Source organism: Neoarius graeffei, chromosome 3, assembly GCF_027579695.1.
Source record: "Neoarius graeffei isolate fNeoGra1 chromosome 3, fNeoGra1.pri, whole genome shotgun sequence".
Classification (NCBI taxonomy): domain Eukaryota; kingdom Metazoa; phylum Chordata; class Actinopteri; order Siluriformes; family Ariidae; genus Neoarius; species Neoarius graeffei.
This window is the reverse complement of record NC_083571.1, coordinates 84,507,424-84,526,837: the sequence shown is the minus strand read 5'-3', so window position 1 is coordinate 84,526,837 and position 19,414 is coordinate 84,507,424. Positions and strand designations below refer to the sequence as shown.

At 42.8% G+C, this 19,414-nt stretch overlaps 1 protein-coding gene across 1 annotated transcript; it reads right to left on the bottom strand.

Annotated features, from left to right (window-relative positions):
- Positions 1–841: 841 nt before the first annotated feature.
- plpp6 (phospholipid phosphatase 6) lies at positions 842–17,830 on the bottom strand. The gene is made up of 2 exons (XM_060917545.1): positions 17,116–17,830; positions 842–4,196 (listed from the first exon to the last, which is right to left on the bottom strand). Exons 1-2 carry the CDS (start codon positions 17,639–17,641, stop codon positions 3,829–3,831), a joined length of 894 nt encoding a protein of 297 aa, XP_060773528.1. The 5' UTR covers positions 17,642–17,830; the 3' UTR covers positions 842–3,828.
- Positions 17,831–19,414: the final 1,584 nt, after the last annotated feature.

Genomic DNA, 19,414 nt, shown 5'->3' with positions numbered 1-19,414 from the left:
CTAGACTACAACCAGCGAGCTGTTTCAAACAGAAAAATTAAAAAGCGAAAACACAGAAATAAAATTTCAGGACAAGAAAATTTATTTCCAGGACATTTGGCCATTTCTATCAATTTCCAGATCATTTCCATGACTGGAAAATGACACACTAAATTTTCAGGTTTTCCAGGATGCGTGGGAACCCTGCTAGAGCAGAGGTGGCACAATATCTCATCTCATCTCATTATCTCTCGCCGCTTTATCCTGTTCTACAGGGTCGCAGGCAAGCTGGAGCCTATCCCAGCTGACTACAGGCGAAAGGCAGCGTACATCCTGGACAAGTCGCCAGGTCATCACAGGGCTGACACATAGACACAGACAACCATTCACACTCACATTCACACCTACAGTCAATTTAGAGTCACCAGTTAACCTAACCTGCATGTCTTTGGACTGTGGGGGAAACCGGAGCACCCGGAGGAAACCCATGCGGACACGGGGAGAACATGCAAACTCCGCACAGAAAGGCCCTCGCCGGCCACGGGGCTCGAACCTGGACCTTCTTGCTGTGAGGCGACAGCGCTAACCACTACACCACCGGAGGTGGCACAATATATTTTACCTAAATACTTTGTGAGAAATTTTCCAGGTTTAGGTGGATCTTTTATAGGTAGAAATGTTTACAGAGTTGTTCATGCGGGTCATCATACGATACGATACTTCATAGATCATGACAGACCCTCCCCATCTTACTGAACTGTTTATCAGGTTTCTTTTTTATCCTCTTTATCACAAAGCAAACATGGGGGTCATAATGTATTATTTACAAGACAAACAAACAAACAAAAAAAAACAGTAAGTAATAGAATGACAGCATAATTTATCACATGTATAACCACCACACTCATACATTCATATATTACTTTTACAACTTTTACATTTTTGCAGCATTTTTTTTAAGATAGACAAAAGATTTTACATTATACAACCATCAACAGTATATATATGTTTAGATATTTATGCAATTTTTGTGAACAGCTGGTGAAGTCACCAGAGATGAAGGCATAGCATGAAGCATCACAGGACCAGAAAGCAGACCCGAGGCACAGACTGAACTGGTCACAGCTACAGAAATCAAATCAGTGTGAACCAGATACAATACAGGCCATGAACCTTCACTGCCCAGGTTTGCACTCCTGAAAGATGGTCCCTGGTAAATAAACCCAACTGGAAAAACATTATTGCAGTTCATACAAGACAAAGTGCTGTTGGTGAGCCTTAGTTTCTCATTCTCTAATGCTACAGACCCGAGGATGCACTAAGTGATGAAAACACCAGCTGGTATTGCCAAAAAAGGTTACAACAGTCAAAAGCACGACACAAACAGTAAAAAACAGTTTTATGGCATGCAACATCATAGTAAGCAATGCATTACCTCTCATAAGGTAACTTAGTTAGGATAATTTACTTGTTAGTGTTGAGTTTCAGAGACTTCTCACCTCAGGACTACACTGAGAGAGCATCTGTAAATCAGTTAACTCCAGCATCTTATACGGTAAGTACAACAGCAGAGTGCTACTACAGGTGCAAATGAAAAGCACAATATGTATACAAAGGAGGAGTGAGGAAAGTATGAAAGAGACAAATAAGACAAGATGCTCAGTGACTGAGTCACAAATCTGGTCATATTTTTCCTTTTATAAAGAAATGCCTCTTCTACATTCATGGCTTTAATGTGTTACTGAGCTCCTCTTCGAAATCATTGCTGTAGTGGAAGGAGTCAGAGGAGTACAACACACAGCACCTGCTTAAAAACAAACTTCTTTGTTGGCTTCAGCATAAAGCCTTGAAACCAAACTGCCTATGAAGCTATAAAATAAAAAGTCCTGTTTTTGTATATTTTAGTTTTTCATGCGTACTGAATTAAGAGTAATAATTATTAAACTGCCAGTGAGAGTAAAGGACACTTAAATGTTCCTATAACATGAAAGTACTATATTTAGCTATAAAACATAGTAGAGTATACAACTTTAATTGGAACATCTGTACACCTGCTTATTTACTGTATGTAATTATTCAACCAGACAATAATGTGGCAGCAGTATAGTGTATCATACAGATACAGGTCAAGAGTTTCAGAATGGGGAAAAAATGTGATCTCAGAGACTCCTTCTTTGCAAACATGGTGAACAGGAAAGCATCTGAGAATGGCACTACATATTACAGGAACAGGAATGTGATACTACACTGGGGACACGCTCACACACTGGACAGAAAACATCAGCTATAAAGTTTTTCAATTTTCAACTGTCTAGTTTCAATAAGCCTGCGCCCCCTGTAGCCTCAGATTCCTGCTCTTGGCTGACTGGAGTGCAATCTAATGTGATCTCGCTGCTGTTTTAGCTTCTCACAGTTTGGCATACTGTGCACTGACCTGCTTTTCTGCTGACCACAGTTGTAAAGAGTGGTTATTTCAGTTACTGTTGCCTTACTGTCAGCTCGAACCAGTCTGGTCCTTCTCCTCTGACCTCTCTCATCAACAAGTGTCAGAACTGCCACTCATTGGAAAATTTTTTTTTAAATTCGTGCCTTTGCATCTTTTTTTTTTTTTGGGGGGGGGGGGGGGGGGATGGGGGGGCGGCGCTGTAGCTGCATGTTATACACTGAGCTGCTGCCACACGTGTCTTACTGGCTAATTGCATGAATGAGCAGGTGGGTCTGCAGATGTTTCTATTAAACTGTGTGGTCAAAATAATTACAATGTCAAGAAAAAGCACAATATACACAACATATCTATTTCTATAAAGGAACAAAAATGAAGCTCATTTAATAAAACAACCTGTTTCATAAAATCATCAGTGGTCTAAAATGTACGAACAAAGACCACCATGTAATTAGAGAAAATAGTGCATTAAAACTCTCTACATTCACCAAAAGAGATGGAAAGCATGTAGAGACGAAAAACAATCGCACACAACGACAACACAAGTGAGGTTCACCATAATCCACATGCTTAAATATTAGGCATACACAGACTATAGAAAACACTGAATTGGAATTGAACTGGATTTTCCAATCCACTGTTTCTGATCTGATGCATTTAGTGTTACAACTGCATGTGATGTTTAGTGACAGGACACACTTCTTAGAGCATGCTTCTCAGCTTCATGTCTGTGATGAATCTAGAAGCTCACAGAGAGTACCAGGTCGGTATCAGATATTAGCAGCCACTCGCAGCTACAGAGTATTGAAAACGTAACCAATCACACCTCAATGATTAATATGAACATAAACCCATATTACCCATTCACCTAGTAATACTGGGGATTTTCTTTCTCTTCATTAATTTTCTGAAAATATCAAAAAACATCTGGAAGGAGAAAATTGTTTTCAATTCGAGCATTGCAGTTAATACCAAGTTACTAATGTGATACACTTAGAAAATTTACATTGTTCTGAGGAGTTTAAAGTGATTTATTATTATTATGATTATTATGATAGTGAATGCGAATGCAGGCCATTACACAGTGGCACAGCAGCATCAATCAGGAGAGGTCAGAGAGGTCCTTTCTGACCATGACTTTTGCCAATTTTGCTCCTAACTTGTATGATCAGTTTGCTGGATTTAGGACACTCCTTAAAACCAGATCAGTAGAAGAGTGGATCAAGTTTACATTTACCTTCCAAATACTTAGCAGAAATACTGTACACAATTCCAAACTGGGGCAAAATTTACAAACAAAAACCCCACCCATTTCATATCACCATTAATATATCACAGTGACTACAGATCAAGTCTTTGTATGTCCATTTCTGGAATCACTTGGTCTCTACTGCCTCCTTCTAGCTTCACTCCATCTGACCAATCATGTTTTGCAGCGTAGCTGGTGACAACCAAAGCGCCTCCACCAGGTTGTACTGGCAGTAGCCCATAAAGAAGCCAAAGGCCACATCTGTGACGTTGTGGCGCCCAAGAAGGACCCGGGAGAAACCAACAAAAACTGCCCAGAGCATGACAAGGACACGCAGTGGAGCAGCAAGGACCAAGTGGGCCAGCAGAAAACGGGCGCACATAGCAGCCCGAGTAGCATGGCCTGATGGGAAGGAGTAGCGGTCCACAGAGAACGTGGCAAACATGTCCATGCGGTTATGGGCAGGACGCCGGCGACGCACCATGGCTTTAACTATGGCCACTAGCACCAGGTCCAACACCAAACCTGAAAGAAAGATAAATAGTGTCAGTACACGAACACATTACTAGCTACTATTGCTTTAGCATTAGATGTGGACACAATTTAAATTGGGCTCCCAAAAAACAAACAGTCTAGTTGATATTTTATAGACAGTAAAATATAGTACAGATTTTAAAGTTAATCTCATCAATATTATTTTGTTATGACTATTTTAGCAAAGCATTGAACAACATGGGGGTTTTTAAGCAACTGCATGGTTCAGTTAGGTGCTTAAAAACCAGCTACATTTCAGGGACAAACAGGAGATTAATACAGGCCCATTTGGCTCCCCCCTGAACTACACGCAATTCTCTGTGGTACTCTGGTCATGGCAAAATGCCTGGTATTCTAAATCACACAGGCAGAGTAAAAGACAACTTTCACCATTCTGGTTGTGATAGTTTATACTAATTTAGTCCTTTTGGACCCCATGAAAAAGAGACACTGAGTCAGACAACAAAATAGAAACCAACAGAACTAGAGACAACTGTAACAACAGATTCATTCACTCACTGTTCTTCTTTCCTTTAGTTTCCCTTATGCACGTTTAATTACAGCTTCATCTTCTACGTCCCTCACCTGTTTACTACCTTACAATCATGTCTTCCATCATCCTTTATGGCCTAGAAATACGAGTTCGTCCTACCCATTCCCTTTACAGCATGCTAGCCCCACCCATTTACTTTACACCATGCTTGTCTTGTCCACTTACTTTACAGTAGGTTATATTTACCCAATTACTTTACAGCAGGTTAGCGCTGTCCAGTCACATTTTCTCAAATCTGAGGTAATGGAGCGAGAAGTCACAGCAAGCAGTTGAAAATTTTGCTGTTCCTTTTCATTAGCAATCAAAGCTGTCTTTATAGACCCCTTTCACATGACGTCACCGCGCCGCGAGATTTTGTTAGGCGCCATATTGGAAGACCAAGTACATGCACTCACAATATAAAACAAAAAGTACGAGCGAGAGTAAAGTGACACGATGGCTGATAATTCTGGTTATGTGAGTACATTACCAGCTGCAGAAAGGGCACGGTATGTGGAGAAACTGGCTGTGATTGATGGGTTTGACCCATATGATAAGACTCGCGGCAAGGGAGAATGGAAACATAAGGAGGACCGGACACCAATTCTGCCATCTGTTTGCTACCCAGACATTGTAAACTATTTGTTGTTTACACCCAGTGCCTACACTCAGTGTTCGAACTATGCCGATATTTTCGGGGGGTCCCTTTTTTTCCCTTGGGGGGGCGCTTGCGCTTGTCTCGGAGCGCGGATCTCCAAACACATGAGAAGCCTATCTTACGCACATATCACGCGGACTCCACACCTCCACACACGCATCGCGTCTGAAGTCATAACTCATCAGGGGAAATCGTGTCCGCATTGGCATGTTCAAAAAACAACCTCGCGTCAACAATGATACCACACGCAAGAAAAAAAAAAAAGTCAGGCTACTCAACAACCAACCTGGCAGCAGCGAGCAAGCCCCAAACCATCCTAAATTATTATTATTATTAAATTGTAGAAGTCTGGGAGGCTTGCTCCTCATACAGTTATCAACTTGGGGCCAATTTAGCATGTTTTAAATCTGAATTTCTTGCGTTTGCTTACCTCAATGTCCACAGATCATGCACAGACTTATCCATTATATCCACAGTTTTTTGCCAAGTCTCACACAGGTTTCTTTCAAGTCTACTGTTGGGCCAATAAATCATAAATAAAACAGCTCAGATTTGTTTGTTTAAGTCATTTGCCACTCCACTTTATTCTCGTGGATTCACATACCGCTGCCGTTATTTCCCCCTAATCACGAGTTTGTTGGTCTTCCAAAATGGCGCAGGGTCTGTTTACTTCCGGTTTTGGGTGACGTCAGTGAAAGGGGTCTATAGACCCCCCCCCAAAAAAAAAAACAAAAAAACAAAAACAAAAACACAAAACCCACACACATTCAAGAGGAATGCCTGATATTTACCCCCGAATATTTCAGCCTAAATAAAAAATGATGTTCCCCACTTTTCCATCCAGACTGCATGTGCTGCTAACCAATGATACCCAAGATTGCCCAATGACAGTTGGGACTGGCTCCTTGACCCTCAATGCATAAGCGATACAGAAAACGAATGGATGGATGGGTTCAAGTTACCCTACAGTTAGAAAATCAAGGTTTAAAATAGGTACATGTGAACTGGGAAATGTCTGAGTTTATCTCATCTCATTATCTCTAGCCGCTTTATCCTGTTCTACAGGGTCGCAGGCAAGCTGGAGCCTATCCCAGCTGACTACGGGCGAAAGGCAGCGTACATCCTGGACAAGTCGCCAGGTCATCACAGGGCTGACACATAGACACAGACAACCATTCACACTCACATTCACACCTACGGTCAATTTAGAGTCACCAGTTAACCTAACCTGCATGTCTTTGGATTGTGGGGGAAACCGGAGCACCCGGAGGAAACCCACGCGGACACGGAGAGAACATGCAAACTCCGCACAGAAAGGCCCTTGTTGGCCACGGGGCTCAAACCTGGACCTTCTTGCTGTGAGGCGACAGCGCTAACCACTACACCACCCTGCCGCCCTGTCTGAGTTTATTTTATTTAAAAAAAAAAAAAGTAGTTAAAAGAAAAAAAAAAAAGTATCTGGATCACTAATTAAGCAATTGCAGTGTACACCTGGGGCAGTACAGTGGTTAGCTCTGTTGCCTCACAGCAAGAAGGTTCTGGATTTGAGCCCAGTGGCTGATGGGGACCTTTCTGTGTGTGCATGTTCTCCTTGTGTCTGTGTGGGTTTCCTTTGGGTGCTCTGGTTTCCCCCACCATCAAAAGACATCTGGTTAGGTTAATTGGCTACTCTAAACTGTCCATAGGTGTGTGAGAGAATGGTTGAGAGGAGAAAACCTATAATAATCCAGTAGAAGACAACAGGAAGCCACTACTGTAGATGACTGAAGCCATCAGAGCAAGACCTGCCATCAGACTGAAGAGTGTACACCCACATTCTCTGCTGTCTTAGAAGAAACCTTTATTCGTCATATGCACACTTCAAGCACAGTGAAATTCATCCTCTGCATTTAACCCATCTGAAGCAGTGAAAACACACACACACACACACACACACACAGAGCAGTGGGCAGCCATACCAGAGTGCCCGGGGAGCAGTCAGGGGTCAGGTACCTTGCTCAAGGGCACCTCAGCCCAATGCCACCCCCACGTCAACCTAACTGCACGTCTTTGGATTGTGGGGGAAACCAGAGCACCCGGAGGAAACCCACGCAGACATGGGGAGAACATACAAACTCCACACAGAAAGGGCCTCGCCGGCCGCTGGGTTCGAACCTGGAACCTTCTTGCTGTGAGGTGACCATGCTAACCACTACACCACTGTGCCGCCCACCAACACTGTCAACACCAACACTGTCTAATATCAACTAAAAGAAATAAACCACTCATTTACATTCTGACTGGACAATGAGTGCGTATTGATACTTCCCTTTATTTAATCCAAAATTAAGGGGTAATAATTTCCGATCATCTTTTTGCTGCATTTCATTGAGGCAACTTACACTATTTGGTCAAAAGTATGTGGACACCTGATCATCACACCCATGTGTGTTTCTTCCCCCAACTGTTCCCAAAAAGTCTGCAGCATACAGTTGTACAGGGTGCCTCTATATGCTGGAGCATTACAATTTCCCCTCACTGGATCTAAGACGGATGGCACGGTGGTGTAGTGGTTAGCACCGTCACCTCACAGCAAGAAGGTCCTGGGTTCAAGCCCAGTGGCCAGCGAGGGCCTTTCTGTGTGGAGTCTGCATGTTCTCCCCGTGTCTGCAAGGGTTTCCTCTGGGTGCTCCAGTTTCCCCCACAGTCCAAAGACATGCAGGTTAGGTTAACTGGTGGCTCTAAATTGGCCATAGGTGTGAATGTGAATGGTTGTTTCTCTCTATGTGTCAACCCTGCGATCAGCGCTCAAAACTAATGGTGTCCTGACGTCCCGGGGACCATAAAAATGTCATCGGGACACAAAATTATCATATCTGGGACAATCCCGGGACAATGGAAAAAATAGATCTAGAAAAAAAGTTCTACATTAATATTATTTACAAAGCTGTAACACATACGTAGACATTCACCTAATTTGTCAATTTTAAAACGTTAACAGTGAAAAATACATTAGTAGCTACACTTTCAATGCACCTGCATCAGTAGGCTACAGAGCAGCGCATTCTGTTCTAGAATCTTCGGCCGGAGTCCGCATTATATGGACTTGGAATGGAATTGCTACCGCACACGCTGCGCCGACTCTTGCCAGAACAAAAATGCTGAAGTGGTTGAAGCGGACCGATCACAGGGAAGAAACTGAAAGCCCAGACATAACGTCTCTGGGACCTTCAGGATCCAAAGTGTCATCGCTTGTCAATGTGGTAAGTTATTTGTGATTATTAGGTTACGACTTATGATGCTATGGTTAGGTAGGAACTACTGTGGATAGGGCTGGTCTCAGGGCTCGAAATTAACTTTTTTTCTTTGTGTCCCCTAGTGGTCCCGAATTCTGTGTTGTATTGTCCCGAATGGAAGCAATAGTGTCCCCATTTTTTTCCTCTCTGAAATAACCAGTGGTTAATATTATCATATGAAGTTACTATTATATTTGTAACTATGCGATTTTGAACCCTTTATATCATTTTTACAATAACTCACAAGACACAAGCGACACATGTCCTATACATCATCTACTTCAAAATTACAGTTATTGCATTTTCAGTTTATTAAACTTTGGCAATCTCACTGTATGAATAGATACCCGTTTATTTAAAGGGGCCAACTAGCTCATTCAGAAAATGTTTCAACTCCCTACATCTGCAGTACACTTTAGCTGAAAATAAGACCCCTTTTATGTTCATTTCATCTACTTATACCTTGAATATCTGTTGGCACTTATAAGGCCAACTTATAATTTTCACCATTACCGTTATCCATTTTTATGAACTTTCCGTTATCCATTTTTATGAACTTTCCGTTATCCATTACCTTTATCCATTTTTATGAACTTTCCGTTATCCATTTTTATGAACTTTCCGTTATCCATTTCTATGAACTTTCCGTTATCCATTACCGTTATCCATTTCTATGAACTTTCCGTTATCCATTACCGTTATCCATTTCTATGAACTTTCCGTTATCCATTTCTATGAACTTTCCGTTATCCATTTTATGAACTTTCCGTTATCCATTTTATGAACTTTCGCTGCCGGGTGCAAATTAGCAACATCAGCATAGTGGCAGGTCCGAGCCTAGTTGTGCTGCTGACTGACTAAACTTTCTGAACTAGAAAGACACCAAGAAAACTCACTTATTCTGTTGAACGGTATCTTCCGTCAATATCATCCACATCATTCCTGTTGTATTTTATAACGTGTCTAACAGTGTTCATTCAGTTGCTAGCGTTGCCTGCAGACCAGGCGATGACACTTTGGATCCTGAAGGTCCCGGAGACGTTATGTCTGGGCTTTCAGTTTCTTCCCCGCGGTCGGTCCGCTTCAACCACTTAAGCATTTTTGTTCTGGCAAGAGTCGGCGCAGCGTGTGCGGTAGCAATTCCATTCCAACTCCATATAATGCGGACACCGGCCGAAGATTCTAGAACAGAATGCGCTGCTCTGTAGCCTGCGGATGCAGGTGCATCGAAAGTGTAGCTATGTATTTTTCGCTGTTAACGTTTTAAAATTAAAATTGACAAATTAGGTGAATGTCTACGTATGTGTGACGGCTTTGTAAATAATATTAATGTAGAACTTTTTTTCTAGATCTATTTTTTTCCATTGTCCCGGGATTGTCCCAGATATGATAATTTTGTGTCCCGATGACATTTTTTATGGTCCCCGGGACATCGGGACACCGTTAGTTTCGAGTGCTGGCTGGTCTGCAGGCAACGCTAGCAACTGAATGAACTTAATGAACACTGTTAGACACGTTATAGAATACAACAGGAATGATGTGGATGATATTGACGGAAGATACCGTTCAACAGAATAAGTGAGTTTTCTTGGTGTCTTTCTAGTTCAGAAAGTTTAGTCAGTCAGCAGCACAACTAGGCTAGGACCTGGCACTATGTTGATGTTGCTAACATTTGCACCCACGTTTCGGCAGCGAAAAAGTTCCTTGCCTAGAAGCTAGCAGACTAACCAAACTTAAAGACACTGCAGTGGAGATTCCACACATTTATGAATGGTACGTTCGTCATTAGATGCTATCATACACACAGTCATTCGGAATATACCTGGTTGGATTGTATAACGTTTGTCAATGAGCTGTTGCTAGGGCAGTGTGAAAAGTCGTGAAACGTCAAGTCAGGTTGGGTACTCAAAGCGGCGAAGTTACAGTCTGCACAATGTTCATTTGTCAGGGAAAATTATATGTGAGAGGAAACGCGAGTCTAGCCGATAAAATATGATCTGACTTGTGTTGTCTGTCATATTCTGTCAAGAAACACTTGTCGCCAGCTTAGCTGCCAACATTCCCCTTTTTCTGGGTTTCTCCCGCGTTTCAGACCCATTAGCTGCTGCCCGTTCCCTGCAGTCTGTTCTTTCGTATTCTACATTGATCCCAAATCAGTATTCGTCCCGCTACCACCATAAAACTGTTTGAATTTACTACCCAAATCAAATGTTGACATGTATGCGCTTGATATGCAAATTGTTCTGCAGGAGAAAAGTAGCGTAACACCAGGGGCGCAGATATGTTTTTTTGAACTGGGGGGGGGGGGGGGGGGGGGACGACAAAGCTGCCAGCAAACAAACCCCACCTCCACCATGTGTTGTCAGCATGTGTTGACTTTCTAACTATGCCTGTGTGTTGCGTGAGCGGCAGTCAGTCAACAACTCTTCGCAAAGTTTCCTTATGAAACAATATGCTTGCTGAAATTATGGCAGGGAACGCCAGATTAAACATTAAAACTGCCTTCTGAGCACTGTATCTACAGGCTACCACCGAAAGAAGGAGGCTACCAGAAAGGCATCTCTACTCCGTACGATTTTACTTTCACTACGACATTACTTTGAACAGACTATCAAAAAATTGCAAGGTGATATGATAAAGTAAGGCACAGTTTACTTACAGTCGTTGTTTTTGAAAAAACGAAGCAATCATTTTCTGCCTTTTTGGTTTGGCACCCTTCATCATGCCGTGTTGGGGTCCTGAACTAGGAGCTGTCCCCGATATGCCTGTCAAACTTGTTGTGGGTAACCATAGCAACCAAGCTCGAGCTCGCAACCTGTGCAGTCTGCGCAGCTCAACCAACCGAATATCAGTCTTTGTTTTGTTTTATGTGAGTTGTTGCAACTATGTATGTACTGCCGTGCACCTCAATAAACCGAATGGTAATTAGTCTTTTGATTTTTCCGTGAGGTTTGCCTTATGCAAAGAAAGACAGCATAGACGTTTTTTCCTCCCTATAAGTGGGGGGACCCAACGAGGTGAATTTAAATCTGGGTGGGACGAATCCCACCCGTCCCACCCTCTATCTGCGCCCGTGCGTAACACCTCTCCAACCCCCCCCCAAAGTAGATTTTTCCAAAGCAACGTTACAAGTGAACGGGCAGGTCTAAATTTTGTGTTAGCGCTCCACCTAGAGGCACAAAAAGTTCAAACCATGCCTATGTTATGAATGACTGTAAATGTAAATGAAAGTATTGGCAATAAGTCATCTGATAATATTCAGGAGAGGGCATTGTGAGTCTAATGTATTTTTTTTTTTATGAGTAACTTGCAAAAAAAAAAAAAAAAAAAAGGACTTACTTGGGACATAATTCATTATTATTATTATTATTATTATTATTATTATTATTATTATTATTATTAATGAATCATACCTTTTTTGTACATATTGCAGGAGCTGCAAGTGTCACACTCCCAGGATGGCAGAGGCTATGAGTCTAAGAGGAAGAGGAAGTGGCTTCCACAGTGGAAGCAAATGTACCCTTTTGCACAATTCGATGTTGATGCCAACATGATGTACTGTTCAACGTGCAGATCATTTCCAGCCAAAGCAAGGGACAATGCGTTATTCCTGGGTGTCAGTGGCGACAAAGTACGTATCCGAACATTGCAAAACCATCTCCGCACAGCCGCACACATCGACTGCGACTAGGCTCTCCTAGCCCAGGCCCATCCTGACAAAGCACCTCTGACAAGCTGCCTCCACAGAATTGACAAGGACATAAAAGACAAGTTGATCAAACTGTTCAACATAGCTTACTATGTAGCAAAGGAAGAGGAACCCTTCACGAAATTTCCCAAATTGGTGGACCTGCATTTCAAGAATGGACTTAGCTTGGTTAACACCTACAAAAATGACCATTCCTGTCACACATTTATGGACAGCATTGCAAAAACGATGACCGAGTCTTTAGAGGAAAGGATAAGGAATGCAAGATTTTTCTCTGTTATGACTGATTCTTCCACTGACCGATCTGTGCAGGACCAGGAGATAATTTACGTTACCTTTGTTGAAAATGGACTTCCTGTAACCGCCATGGTGAACATGGTAAAATTGGCCCATGCCAACAGCCAGGGCATCCTCGATGCCATTCTCTGTGGTCTTCAAAAGGTTGGGGTATCAGAAGAGGATTTAAAAGAAAGGCTAATTGGGTTTGGATGTGACGGGGCCTCTGTCATGATAGGACAAAGAAATGGAGTGGCAGCCAAGCTGAAAGAGAAGTTTCCTGCGCTTGTGACCGTCTGGTGTGTGGCTCACCGTCTTGAGCTGGCCGCACTAGACAGCATGAAAACATTTCCAGTCATCGCAGAATTGAAGCAGATCATCAATGGAATATACAAACATTACCACACATCACCAAAAGCAAGTCGTGAACTGAATGCTGTGGCAGAAGCCCTGAATATACAGTTGGTTAAACCAGGGACCATCGATGGCACATGGTGGCTTCCACACACACTTCATGCAATGTCAGCCCTCATCAGAAACTACCCGGCCATCCTAGTTTATATGGAGTCACGCAAGTCACATGCAGGACAGAGAAGCAAGTGACACCATGAAGGGACGGGCCAGCCACACCGTGAAGGCACTGAAACAATACAAAACCATTTTTGTTCACCTTCTACTTGACATACTGAGTGAGCTAAAAGACCTGAGCCTTCTCTTCCAAAAGGATGGACTGACATTACAGATGGTGTCAGATGGATTGCAAAAGACGACCCTAGCTCTTGTAGCCATGCAGGTAAGAATACAAGGAGTTTTATTTGTCACATGCATACAATTACTAAAAGTACAACATGCGGTGAAATTAGAGTTGTCCGCCTGTACTGTCCATAGGGGGGTGTGTGTGTGTGTGTGTGTGTGTGGGCGGGGGGGGGGTTAAAGTGCAGAAGTGCAAATTTTGCTTAAATATATAATAGTTAATAGCTAAACTCTGCAGAGAGGATTTTGTGTGCTACAATGTCTTTGCATTAAATTTACTTTAAAATTAGTTTAACATGTTTTTTCTATGTTTTTCTGTGTTCTTTATGTTTTTCAGACAGTCCCAGGCCAACATTTGCAGCAGTTCCTGGATGAAGTTGGACCTTTTCTGGGACACATGTACTCTGGTGTACAACTCAACAGGAAACAATAGGATGATGACGACTTCCATAAAGTGAAAAGACAGCTGATCCACAACTTTTGTGACTATGTCACCAAGTGGTTCGGATGCCTTGATGAAGGTGTCTTCAAAGCTGCTGCTACCATGTTTGATCCAAGCAACTGGCCAGAGGACATCACTGACTTGGCTACTTTTGGCCTGGCTGATCTCGAGACTGTAGTGAATCACTTTCAGGAAATTCTTGAAGGATGTGAAGACTTTACATCGATTACAGAAGCCAAACAGGAGTGGCTTGACCTGAAAGTACTTCTGCATCATCATTTCAGACATCTTCAACCTCAACTGATGTGGCAGAGATTTCTGCAAGGTGCCATAGGAAGGCCTGACCAGTTTACCCACATGAAAGTGATTGCAGAGATGGTGCTTGTGTTCCCTATGTCAACTTCCTGCTGTGAGCGAGGCTTCTCTTGCATGAAAAGGATAAAGTCCGACTGGAGGGGTTCACTCTCTAATTCAACACTCAAGTCTCTCCTCCATATCTCCTTACATGGGCCAGAGGTAGTAGAGTATGATGCAGAGCCAGCAGTCCAAAAGTGGTGGTAGAGTGGCCTCAGGGCACAACGACCCATGTTCAGTGACTCTAATTAAAAACTGATGGGTTATATCTAGGTCAAAGAAAATGAAATTAAGCACTGTAAATAATGTAAATGATTTCTATGACTAAAGGTTACAATAAAAAAAAAACTTGCATTACATTGCTTTGTTTGCACTTATATGATATGACACTTTTATCCAAAGTGACTTTACAGTTTTTTACAGTGTTACAGTCCCTGTAGCAATGTTGGGGTAGGTGCCTTGCTCAAGGGCATTTCATCCACTGATGGTATGGCTGATGGCTTTCAAAACATCTCTGAATGGGGCAACAGGTATATTACATAAAAATGGATAATGGTAATGGTGAAAATGATAAGTTGGCCTTATATATGCCAACAGATATTCAAGGTATAAGTAGATGAAATGAACATAAAAGGGGTCTTATTTTCAACTAAAGTGTACTGCAGATGTAGTGAGTTGAAACATTTTCTGAATGAGCTAGTTGGCCCCTTTAAATAAATGGGTATCTATTCATACAGTGAGATCGCCAAAGTTTAATAAACTGAAAATGCAATAACTAATTTTGAAGTAGATGATGTATAGGACATGTGTCACTTGTGTTTTGTGACTTATTGTAAAAATGATATAAAGGGTTCAAAATCGCATAGTTACAAATATAATAGTAACTTCATATGATAATATTAACCACTGGTTATTTCAGAAAGGAAAAAAATGGGGACACTATTGCTTCCATTCGGGACAATACAACACAGAATTCGGGACCACTGAGGGACACAAAGAAAAAAAAAGTTAATTTCGAGCCCTGCCTGCGATGATCTGGTGACTTGTCCAGGGTGTACTCCGCCTCTCACCCATAGTCAGTTAGGATAGGCTCCAGCTTGCCTGCGACTCTATGCTTGCCGTATTTAAATGAGAGAGGTGAATTACACGTCACACAAGAGATCTATTCCTGAAATTACTTTTAATGGTGTTTGAACTGAATATCATCAGTTTTGAAAAAAAATAATAAAAAAATCATGTATGTGGCAAGAGTAAGAATAATTTAAGCTTGTTTAATGATTTGATCTGACCCAAGCAATGAGGACAAAAAAAAGATACCCTAACCATGTAGCCTATGGAACAAAGATACATTAACAATCTGGCATCCGTTACACCTACACAAAAAAAAAATTCTGGGGAAAAAAAAAAAAAAAATCAGTATACACCACGATGTTTGAATAAAAAGTAGGGGTAACTTTAAACTTGTTCAACAGTTTGCTTTATCAACTGTGTACGTGTGTGTCAGATTCCCAGATTCCTGGTTTCTTCAGCTCAGCATACTGCGTTCACTCCCCCGAGTCGCACACTCATTCGTTTTTGTGTTCTTGGTTTCAGAGCCGCACCCACGAAACAGAAGACAGGATCAACAATGCACTTTTTACGGAGACGTTTTAGAAAGAAAGAAAAGACAGCACAACTTTATTTATCACACACTTGTGAAATTTCCTCTCTGAATGTAACCCATCTGAAGCAGTGAACACACACATGCACACATGTGAGCAATGAGCACACACACACATACCCAGAGCAGTGGGCAGCCATGCTAACAGCACCAGGGGAGCAGTTGGGAGTTAGGTGCCTCGCTCAAGGAGGCCTCAGCCCAAGGCCGTCCCATGTTAACCTAAACGCATGTCTTTGGGGGAAACCGGAGCACCCAGAGGAAACCCACACAGACAACATGCAAACTCCACAAAGAAAGGCCCTCGCCGGCCACTGGGTTCGAACCCAGAACCTTCTTGCTATGAGGCGACCATGCTAACCACTACACCACCATGCCGCCTTAATGTTATTACTGCCGTTTTAATGTTATCTCATTATCTCTAGCCACTTTATCCTATTCTACAGGGTCGCAGGCAAGCTGGAGCCTACGGGTGAAAGGCAGGGTACACCCTGGACAAGTCGCCAGGTCATCACAGGGCCGACACACAGACACAGACAACCATTCACACTACATTCACACCTACGGTCAATTTAGAGTCACCAGTTAACCTAACCTGCATGTCTTTGGACTGTGGGGGAAACCAAAGCACCTGGAGGAAACCCACGCGGACACGGGGAGAACATGCAAACTCCGCACAGAAAGGCCCTCACCGGCCACGGAGCTCGAACCCGGACCTTCTTGCTGTGAGGCGACAGCGCTAACCACTACACCACCGTGCTGCCTTAATGTTATTATTTATTTTTTTATCCAGCTGAATATTTAGCGTACAAATATATTTTCAGCTCTTAAAAATGACCGAGGTCTGGATCTCGGTGGCCTCATAGCTGGCTACAGCCATGGCTCTAAATTTACCATCGGTGTGAATGGTTGTCTCTGCGTCAGCCCTGCGATGACCTGGCGACTTGTCCAGGGTGTACCCCGCTTCTCACCCATAGTCAGCTGGGATAGGGTCCAGCTTGCCTGCGACCCTGTAGAACAGGATAAGCGGCTACAGATAATGGATGGATCTAAGAGGCCCAAACCTGTTCCAGTATGACAATACCCCTGTGAATAAAGCAAACTCTATGAAGACATGGTTTGCTGAGGCTGGAGTGGAAGAACAAGTGACCTGCATAGCCCTGACTGAACACTTTTGGGATGAAATGGGAACCCTGAAATCTCCCCAGGTTCCTGATGTAAAGCCCTGGTAAGAAGACAGGTTATATGACCCACCCATGAGCAGGTTCAGCATGACCTCCTGACCCGCGGCGCTGTCACTTTTGTACAGGCAGTAGGCGGCGCCGATGAGCCACGGTATGCCGTGTCCAGAAACCTCCACCAATTTCATGAGGGGCCGCGCGCTCCCCCATGACGCCTCCTCATACGCGCACACACCGAGCCGCTTGGAGAGCCACAGGTCCACGGCCAGCAGAGAACTGAGCGCCACGCTGATGATGGACGGGTTGAGGTGCATGCAGTCCTCTTCCGGAAACTGCTGCTGCGCGCCGCCGGTCGATGACGTGGAAGCGGTGGAGGAAGCAGAGCCCCTACGCCGCCGAGTCGGGCTCTCAGAAGCACGGAGCCGCGCTGTTGTAGGGTCCGAGCCCTGCCTTTGGAGGAGGTGCGGAGGAGAGGAAGGAGAAAGTGGAGGCGTCCGAGTCAGCGACATGAACTCGTACCGACCGCTGCTGCCACCACCGACTCCGGAAACACTGCTACTGCGCGCATTGCTGGCTCTGACGGGTTTCGGGGACGGCATGGTGAACAAATATATCTTGCTTTAAATCACTGCTATATCCATTCAACACCGCCAAAATGTAAGTTCACCGTTTTAGAGGCAACGCCTGTCCTCGCATCCATCCGTACCGTGGAGGACCGCCATCTTTGAAAACCTCTTACAGCAGAAAGAGCAGCCGGAGAGCCTCAAATCTGAACCACGTGACCCAACATGAGGCTGCGTCCAAAACCACTTAGTTGAGTAGTACGCACTATAGTGATTGTCTATGGTAACAGGTGTACTAGTGTTTGATGTAGTATTTAGGAAAAGAGCGTGCGGTTTGGGACGTAGGCAAAAGCCAGGGGTAGCTGTGATCAGAATGTGAAATGACTGAACCCAGACACAATTCTTTTAGTTTTAAGACTTTTATATAAAGCAAGCAGGAAAGAAAAACTTTGTTTTTACAACAAAACAAACGCACTCAAGTGATTAATGGAGTCTGGTACCAAAACTTTAGGTTTTTGAAATGTAGAGACAGTTAGTTGAGAATGACATTTTGTTTTGAGAGCTACACAAGTTTACATTAATTTACAAGAATGCTCAAATGAGTGGTGATTTACATCTTGTATTACAAAAATTACTTTAAATTTGGACTCCCTAAATGTCTTTTAAAAATCTTTTAAACTCAGTTCTCACACAACAGTGCCATTGTTTTTCATAATTTTTAACCCTTATATCTTTAATTCATTTTTTATTTTTTCTTGTCCATAACATCTGAAATGTTGACATCTGGAATGTCTATGTGCTTAGTCTGTGTTTATTTTATTTTCATTTTTTTGGAATGCCTGTGTGCTTATATGTGTTAATGTTGCATGTTCCATGTGTATGTTGTCTGTGTATTGAAACTTTATTTGCTGCCACCTTGGCCAGGACTCCCTGGAAGAAGAGATAATGTATCTCAATAGGACATTCCTGGTAAAATAAAGGATTAAAAAAACCACACATACAACCCACCACCCTTTAATTGACTGTCCAGTGAAAGAGTGGATGACGCTGTACATGAAAGGGTTAAATATGGAACGTAGTGAACTAGTTGCTTGCATGACTAACTCTGACCTAAAAGACATGCCAAGGTACAAGTTTAAACAATAAAGCAGACTGCATTTCCGCAGAGAAAATGCAAAGTATGCTTGCTGAGGTGTAGCAGAACAGCTAGCATGCTAAAAGCTAGCAGGCCAACATGCTAATGCCAACATGCTAACAGTTAGCATACTAACATGCTAAAAGCTAGCATACTAGCATATTAATGCTAACATGCTAATAGATAACATGCTAACAGTTAGCATTCTAACATGCTAATGATTAACATGCTATTTGTTAAAATTCTAACACTTTAAGGCTAATATGCTGACAGCTATCATGTTAACAGCTAACATGCTAATGGCTAGTATGTTAACTTTTAGCATGCTAACACGCTGAGGGTGACATGCTAACGGCTAACATGCTCAGGCGAACTCGCTAACAGCAAACGTGAACTCTGCATGCTACCATGCTAATCCTAACGTTAACAGCTCTCATGATAATATGCTAATGGTGAACATGCTAACAACTCGCGAGCTAACAGCAGGCATGATATCGTAATGGGTAACATGCTAACAGTTAGCATGGTAACACGTGAATGCTTATATGCTAATTGCTATCGTGTGTGCGTGTAAGTATTCCTAATAAAGTGGCCATTGAGTTGAAGTTGATTTGTTGTCAAAGTCTCAAATGAGCAGATTCTTGCCAAATGCATCATCACCTATGGGGGAAGAG